Source organism: Vitis vinifera, chromosome 6 (genome assembly GCF_030704535.1).
Source record: "Vitis vinifera cultivar Pinot Noir 40024 chromosome 6, ASM3070453v1".
Lineage (NCBI taxonomy): Eukaryota > Viridiplantae > Streptophyta > Magnoliopsida > Vitales > Vitaceae > Vitis > Vitis vinifera.
The window spans coordinates 1,190,795-1,199,581 of NC_081810.1; the positions used below are offsets into that span (position 1 = coordinate 1,190,795).

General features: G+C 32.1%; 2 protein-coding genes across 2 annotated transcripts; both read left to right on the forward strand.

The window, feature by feature from the left end:
- The first annotated feature begins 496 nt into the window (after nucleotides 1-496).
- On the forward strand, nucleotides 497-1,372 carry LOC100241568 (dirigent protein 22). The gene has a single exon (XM_002285640.5). It carries the CDS (start codon nucleotides 587-589, stop codon nucleotides 1,166-1,168), a length of 582 nt encoding a protein of 193 aa, XP_002285676.1. The 5' UTR covers nucleotides 497-586; the 3' UTR covers nucleotides 1,169-1,372.
- A 6,262-nt stretch (nucleotides 1,373-7,634) lies between these two features.
- Nucleotides 7,635-8,485, forward strand: LOC100246695 (dirigent protein 22). The gene has a single exon (XM_002285639.5). It carries the CDS (start codon nucleotides 7,704-7,706, stop codon nucleotides 8,283-8,285), a length of 582 nt encoding a protein of 193 aa, XP_002285675.1. The 5' UTR covers nucleotides 7,635-7,703; the 3' UTR covers nucleotides 8,286-8,485.
- Nucleotides 8,486-8,787: the final 302 nt, after the last annotated feature.

Sequence of the window (8,787 nt, forward strand, 5' to 3'; positions counted from 1 at the left end):
TTTTTTTTAGAAGGGATAAATTTTCTATTTTGGTTTCTATTTTCCTAAAAAAGTTTTGACATATAAGGGAATTTGTTTGTTTCTAGAAAATTCAGAGGGCCAGGTGCCCTGAGCCTTACCTGGCACCGCCAGAGGCGGCAAGACTCATTTTCTAGAAAAAGTTTTTATATGTTTTCCTTCTTCCCATTCAAAAAATGAGTGCTATTACAAGTCGATAAGACTTTGAAATTACCCAAAACCACCAAGTGCCCAAGCCACCAAACCCAATAAGCTGGAGGGCCATTTTGGTCATTCTCGTTAGAAATTTTCTCCATTGTGATGTGTATTTGAGCGGTTGGCAACTACGACTTGGCCTTTGCCCGGTTGGAAACTTCATACTGACTTTGAATTTGGAAATGTCAATTTTATTGTACGGAAAAGTCATTCTTATTGTATGAAAAATCAACCAATCGATACATATATATAGCCTAGGTTTTGTGAGCTAAGGTATATACCTCAAGTTTTGTGAGCAAAGGTTTATAGCTCAAGTTTTGTGAGCAAAGGTTTATAGCTCAAGTTTTGTGAGCAAAGGGTGTGTATTGTAGTCATGGCTAAAACTCTCCTTGTTTCACCTTCCTACTTCATCTTCTTCATCTTTCTCATTTTTTCTTCTACCACAACTCCAATTTTTGGAGAAGAATATAGCTATGTTAAAAGTGTCAATCCTAAAAAAATGAAGATACCGAGAGAAAAGGTAAGTCATTTTAAACTTTATTGGCAGGATGATGTTAGCGGGTCTAATGCAACTTCCGTCACAGTGATTGAAGCACTGAATAACTCGTCACCATATTTTGGTATGGTAAATATAATTGATAACTCGTTAACCGTTGGGCCAAATATGAGCTCAAAAACGGTTGGAAAGGCCCAAGGGCTTTACGCATCTACGGGACAAGAAGATGCTTCATTATTGATGGTTATGAATTTTGCATTCACTGATGGCAAGTACAATGGTAGCACATTCACTGTGTTAGGACGAAACAATGTAAATGCTGAGGTAAGGGAGATGCCAATAATCGGTGGCAGTGGGCTTTTCCGATTTGCTAGAGGCTATGCTCTAGCATCAACTTACTCGTTCTACGACAACGGAGACGCCACTATTGAATACAATTGTTATGTCATACATTATTGATTTTTTTTATTTTTTTATTTTTTATTTTTGTGGAGTTTTGATCCACAATAGTGATATACTTGAATAATTGTGTATTCCCACCATAGCTAAGTGGGATTCTCTAGTTTTGTTTAATTTGAATAAATTAGGTGGCTCTTACTTCACCTAATTGAATGTAAGCATACTTTAATAAAATAAAATAAAATGATTATTTGTGTGGATCAATTACTTTCTTGAAATTTGTTAAATCATACTTTATTCTTAAAAAAAAAGTTGGAGAAAAGTAGATTTAAAAGTTTATATCAAGAAAGTTGAAGTGTATCACTTTTCTATTCAACTTATCTTAGCTTTGTATAATAAAAATGACATAATTATTTGATTTCACATGACCCAAATTATCTTAACCAAACTAAAATATATTCAACTTTCACTAATTTTTAGTCATATATAATGATAATGAAGTTAGAAAAAGCTCAAAAATTTATGGAGCATTCCCATTTACAAAAATGCTTTTAAGAAATGTTTTGATGAAAATTATAATCGTCGCAACTATCCCACAAAAGATGGAGGGCAATCCTCCAACCCCCTTTCTCGTGATAATTAAAGTATAAAAGATTATCCATTTTGATAATATGATATTTTTATGTAATGTCTGTAAATGTGTAATCATACTAATGATAACAAGAATTAATGATTATTTGGTATATGTAGGTATCACCACACGATGGAGTCGAGACCCTTGGATCCGACAGTTCTACATGGACAGGCTACACACAGGTCATCTCTAGCATGGACAGGTGTTGACTCTAAGAAGCTTCATTATCGACGTCGTGAGGCGATCTTCCATCGCACCAGTGTACTCGATGGGCGTATTATTCCATTGTTGCAGCAGGCAGGCTTCTATGGTGTTGCACGCTTAGGATTCATTTCCTTATATTGGCATCTTATTACTGCATTTGTCAAGAGATGGCGACCTGAGACTCATACACATGTTTAGATTAGAGACGTGTATGTTATTCTCTATTAGAACTCACTCCTGGAGATACAGATATAGATGGGTAGCACCTTCATCTTACATGGTTGAGTTAGAGTTTCCCTACTTTGGCACTAGATGCTGATAAGGAGTCTATTCAGCGTTATACTAGAGCTTATATCTTACAACTCATTGGAGGTTTTCTATTTTCAGGAAAGTCTAACGATAAGGTGCATCTTATGTTTTTACCCCTTCTAAAGGATTTTGAGGTTGCTAGTAGGTATAGTTGGGGTAGTGCCTGTTTAGCTTGGCTTTATCGACAGTTGTGTCGAGCCTCTCATATTGATACACATGATATATCTGGCCCACTGATTTTGCTCCAGTTATGGGTATGGGAGAGGTTCCCATTTATTGCACCTCATCGTTTACGTATAGCTCCACATGATGACCAACTGCCTCCATCTCTATTGGCCATTCGGTATATATTATAAAATTACGACAAATTTTACTATTATGAGGATACACACATAAACTTAAATTCTAACATTTTTTATTTATTTAACTATGCTTTGTTATTTTAATTTTATAGGTGGAGAGATGAGTTTCGGACTACTTCGATTAGCATGCACGTCTTAGCTCAGTATAGGCACCATCTTGATCGACTTATAACAAATCAGGTGATAAAAGTGTAATTCATTTCTTATACTTGTTTTTCTAAACAAATTTTAAACCACTGATTATATCTAACGTTTCTTGGGTACAGATTATATGGCAGCCTTATGTTGATGACATGAATGTTGGTCTTCCTGATTATTGTACTGCTGGGAAAGATATATGGTGCACTATCTCACCTTTGATATGTTTCCACATAATTGAATGGCATAGACCTGATCGAGTATTGCGGCAATTTGGATTACGTCAAGGGATTCCTCAGCCATGTGATAATGAGTCAATCTTACACAAATGTGATTTGAAAAGTAGACATGATGTTGATTGGACTACTCGACATGAAGACTACATTCAACGTTAGAGCTCTAGGCATGAGCATATTGCTAGAAGGGAGATGGTTATAGGTTCATTGGGATATCATGATCCATACATGGTGTGGTATCGCTCCATTACTATTCAGTTTCTTACTCGAACTGGGTCCTTCCACGAGCTATTGGTAATGTTCATGTTTTGTTTTTTTATTAAAGTTTATTTTATTTTTATAATAATTTTAATTTAACTCTTATTTGACTTACAGACTTCTAGCATACACCAAATATATGATATTGCACCTCCAGATGATTTTCGCATTCGTAAGCTATGTACTACTGTATTAAAGGCCATACATGAGATGGATCGCTTAGATGCTTCATTTAGTGTTGATGCTACTATACAGCTCCAGCCTCCATTAGGAGATGTACGACCTACACGACAAGGGCCTCATACAAGGGAGATTAGGCATACACCAGTTGTTGCCCAAGTGCGACCATTGATTGACATTAGTCCACCACCTCATCAGCAGCCGACATCATCTATTACTCGATCAGGAGGTGAACGGACTAGAAGGGGAGAGCCTCATATGAGGAGTAGTCCACCACCTCATCAGCAGCCGATATCATCTATTACTCGATTAGGAGGTGTATGGACTAGAGGAGGAGGGCCTCATACAAGGAGTAGTCCATCACCTCATCACCAGCCGATATCATCCATTACTCAATCAGGAGGTGTACAGACTAGAGGGCGAGAGGCTCATACTAGAGGGACTAGGCATACATATGTTCTTAGAGATGCACCATTGACTGACATTAGCCTACCACCTGTTCAGGAGACTCCTATTACACCTATGAAGGTGTCATCCACCCCACCTGTAGTACCACTTGTTGCATCATCACCACCATCGATAGAGGCTACATTAGTTAATGAAGAGTTAGTTCATATAGCAAATGATGATCAGAAAGGACAAAAGACTGATCGTAGTCGAAGACATGGTCGAGGACGTGGTAGGAAATGTGGTCGTCGAGCTCATGGAGGGTTACATGTTAGCCTCATAGAGCTAATAGTGGAGCATGCACATCCTAGATGTCCACTACGGAAGAGGAAGACTCCTTCGTGAAGTACACATTGAGAATGTTACTATATATGACTTGTATTTTGGATACTATTAGTATTTTGCATATCATTATTTTGGACAAATACTCAAGATGTATGTTTTTACTTGTTATATTTTGGATTAACTAACTTTTTATTAACGTAAGTTCTATAGTATTCTATCTATTTTGGACTTATTTTACACAAAATAGTATTGTTATTATTTTGGAAAGGTGCTGACTTAATTGACATTTGGTTTACTTGTTTTCATTGGTTTTGGATTGAATGTCAAAATATTGATTATAATGTATACAGATGATAAACTTTAAACATTTGGTTGTACAATAGGTAATATTAATTAAGAGATATAATTTTTTTTTTTCTTTTGTGGAAGGTGTCTCTTCAAGAAACACTTTCAGCATAAATTCGAAATTTTCTACTATGTATGAAAATTGTGGAAAGTGTCTCTTGAAGAGATACTTTCAGTATAAACCGATTTTTTTTTTAAATTATGGAAATTGTGGAAAGAAACACTTTCAGTATAAACCCAATTTTTTTTTCAAATTATGGAAGATGTCTCTTGAAGAGACACCTTTAGTATAATTCTATCTTTTGGGAATTGTAGAATGTCCCTTTTCAAAATTCGAAATTTCGAAATTTTCCACTGTGTATGAAAAATTGTAGAAAGTGTCTCTTGAAGAGACAAGAGACATTTTTAGTATAAACCCAATTTTAAAAAAATTATGAAAGTCGTCTGAATATAATTCCAATTTTTTTTTTTGTAATTATGGAAAGTGTCTCTTGAAGAGACACCTTCAACATAAATTCGAAATTTTCCATTGTTTAAATGAAAATTGTGAAAAATGTCTTTTGAAGAGACACTTCAAGTATAAACCCAATTTTTTTAAAATTGTTGAAGGTGTCAAGAGACACCTTTCACAATTCCTAAAAAATGAAATTATATTGAAGGTGTCTCTTCCATTATTTTAAAAAAAATTGGGTTCATAGAGATTTTCCATAATTTTCATACATTGAAGAGAGACATCTTTATAAATCATTTCCACAATTTTTAATACATATTGGATTTTGTGGAATTGTGGAAAGTGTCCTTTCAAGAGATACCTTTAGTATAAATCTAATTTTTAGGAATTGTAAAAGGTGTCTCTTGAAGAGACACCTTTAATGCATATTAGATTTTTTATCACGTGGAAACTGTCTCTTCAAGAGACACCTTTAATATAAATCCAATTTTTTTGAATTGTAGAATGTGTCTTTTCAAGAGACACCTTTAGCTTAAATTCAATTCTTTTAAATATGTATCATGATTTTGAAAATTGTGAAAGGTGTCTTTTGAAATAGACACCTTCCACTTTCACGTGGCCAAAACTGTAGTATATATATCAACATTTTCTCAACTTCCATTTTTTAATAATTATTTTTTTAAATTGCCGCAAAAGTTAAAAAAGCCCCAACTCTTTGCCACCCAATTGGGAGACTGAAATGCCTCTCTATCCATAGAATCTATAGTCTTGACCAGCTGATTTTCCAAGGAAAGTGGTTGAATCTTAATGGGTGTTGAGACCCATTAATGTTGAGAGGAACTCAAAATCCTAATAAAAATGCATTTCAATTAATAATGAGTTTTTAATTTATGTTCTCATTTTTAATAATTAATTCGCATAAAATAACAAATTAAAAGTGAAATAGATTTTTTAATTTCATTTTTTGTTTCAATGTTTCAATATCTCAAACAAGGATTATTCTCACATATTTGAAAGATTTATAAAACAATTCTTTTCAAAAAAATATTCAATTATAAGGTGTTTGGTTAATCAACTTAATCATTTAATTTAAATTATTAAATAAATAAAATATATTTAATAAAATAATTTAATATTAAAATTATTTTTAACTTTTAATATTAAATTAAAATAATTAACTTATACTTAATTTCAAAACTTTTTACCTCGTTTTTCATATTAATATAAAATAATTAACATACCTACCTTGGCTCACAAGTTTAAATGGTAAAATGACAATTTTATCCAATAGGATGAAGGGTTTTGGCCCACCACAATAAACCTTAGGGCCCACTTTGATGGTGGACACTTATGTTAGGTGGGCCATCAACAGAATTATTAATATATTATAGCTAAGGTAATTAATGATATTTATTCTCGTTGTTATTATTATTATTATTATTAAAATTAAATAATTTTAAATATTAATTATGAAAATATATCAAATTAAACAACCAGTACTAAGAATATTTAAAAAAAATAGATTTTATATATATATTAAAAAAATTACCAAGAACATTTAAAAGGAAATTTCAAAAGAAATAAAAACTAAAAAAAAAAATCATTATAAATTTTGAATAATTTTAATTATTTTATCCCAAAAACCCATAAAAGTTATTTTAAAGAATTCAATCATTTATATTATAAATTTTGATATTTTTCATGGAAAATGTGTGTTTTTAAATCTCAATTGTTTTATAACATAATTTTATTTATTTATATCTTAATCATATTCTTTATAGTTATATCCAAATACCTAAATTTTTCTATGTACTTATAAAAATAAGGATTAAAATTTTAATAGATGTCAAAATCAATATTTTTAAAATTTTTCTTTTTTCAAATAATTAAATATATGATAATTGAAAGTAAAATTATTTACTTAAAACTTATGTTTCATATAATAAGTCATTATGAAAACAGTATCAATTTAAAAGTATTATTTTTTATGATTTAATTAAGTATAATAAAAAAAATAAGCATAAAAAGGAAAAAGATTGAATAAACAAAAGGAAATAAATACTAATATCAAATGAGAATTTTTTTAAATTTTAGTTCAATTTTAATATTTTATTAGTAATTAATGGTCAATATTGTTTTTTTGGTAATAATATTTAGTTGTCATTATTTTGAAAATTAAATTCATATTTTTTTAGAGGGGGTAAATTTTCTATTTTGGTTTCTATTTTCCTAAAAAAGTTTTGACATATAAGGGAATTTGTTTGTTTCTAGAAAATTCAGAGGGCCAGGTGCCCCCCTGAGCCTTACCTGGCACCGCCAGAGGCGGCAAGACTCATTTTCTAGAAAAAGTTTTTATATGTTTTCCTTCTTTCCATTCAAAAAATGAGTGCTTTTACAAGTCGATAAGACTTTGAAATTACCCAAAACCACCAAGTGCCCAAGCCACCAAACCCAATAAGCTGGAGGGCCATTTTGGTCATTCTCGTTAGAAATTTTCTCCATTGTGATGCGTATTTGAGCGGTTGGCAACTATGACTTGGCCTTTGCCCGGTTGGAAGCTTCATACTGACTTTGAATTTGGAAATGTCAATTTTATTGTATGGAAAAGTCATTCTTATTGTATGAAAAATCAACCAATCGATACATATATATAGCCTAGGTTTTGTGAGCTAAGGTATATACCTCAAGTTTTGTGAGCAAAGGTTTATAGCTCAAGTTTTGTGAGCAAAGGGTGTGTATTGTAGTCATGGCTAAAACTCTCCTTGTTTCGCCTTCCTACTTCATCTTCTTCATCTTTCTCATTTTTTCTTCTACCACAACACCAATTTTTGGAGAAGAATATAGTTATGTCAAAAGTGTCGATCCTAAAAAAATGAAGATACCAAGAGAAAAGGTAAGTCATTTTAAACTTTATTGGCAGGATGATGTTAGCGGGTCTAATGCAACCTCAGTCACAGTGATTGAAGCACTGAACAACTCGTCACCATATTTTGGTATGGTAAATATAATTGATAACTCGTTAACCGTTGGGCCAAATATGAGCTCAAAAACGGTTGGAAAGGCCCAAGGGCTTTACGTATCTACGGGACAAGAAGATGCTTCATTATTGATGGTTATGAATTTTGCATTCACTGATGGCAAGTACAATGGTAGCACATTCACTGTGTTAGGACGAAACAATGTAAATGCTGAGGTAAGGGAGATGCCAATAATTGGTGGCAGTGGGCTTTTTCGATTTGCTAGAGGCTATGCTCTAGCATCAACTTACTCATTCTACGACAACGGAGACGCCACTATTGAATACAATTGCTATGTCATACATTACTGATGTTTTTTCTTTTTCTAATTTTTCCGTTGAGCTTTGTTCCACAATAGTGATATACTTGAATAATTGTGGGTTCCCACCATAGCTAAGTGGGATTCTCTAGTTGTTTTTAATTTGAATAAATTAGGTGGTTCTTACTTCACCTAATTGAATGTAAGCATGTTGTAATAAAATAAAATAAAATGCTTATTTACATGGATTAATTACTTTCTTGAAATTTGTTAAACTACACTTTATTCTTTAAAAAAAAATGGAGAGAAGTAGATTTAAAAGCTTATATCAACAAAATTGAAGTGGTATCACTTTTCTATTCAACTTATGTTGGCTTTGTTTAATTAAAAATGACATAATTCTTTGATTTCACATGACCCAAATTATATTAACCAAACTAAAATATATTCAACTTTCACTAATTTTTAATCATATATAATGATAATGAAGTTAGAAAAAAGCTCAAAAATTTATGGAGCGTTCCCATTTACAAAAATGCTTTTAAGAAATGTCT

What these genes read in the sequence shown, in the direction of transcription:
- LOC100241568 (XM_002285640.5), top strand. Translation starts at nt 587, where the DNA reads ATGGCTAAAACTCTCCTTGTTTCACCTTCCTACTTCATCTTCTTCATC.
- LOC100246695 (XM_002285639.5), top strand. Translation starts at nt 7,704, where the DNA reads ATGGCTAAAACTCTCCTTGTTTCGCCTTCCTACTTCATCTTCTTCATC.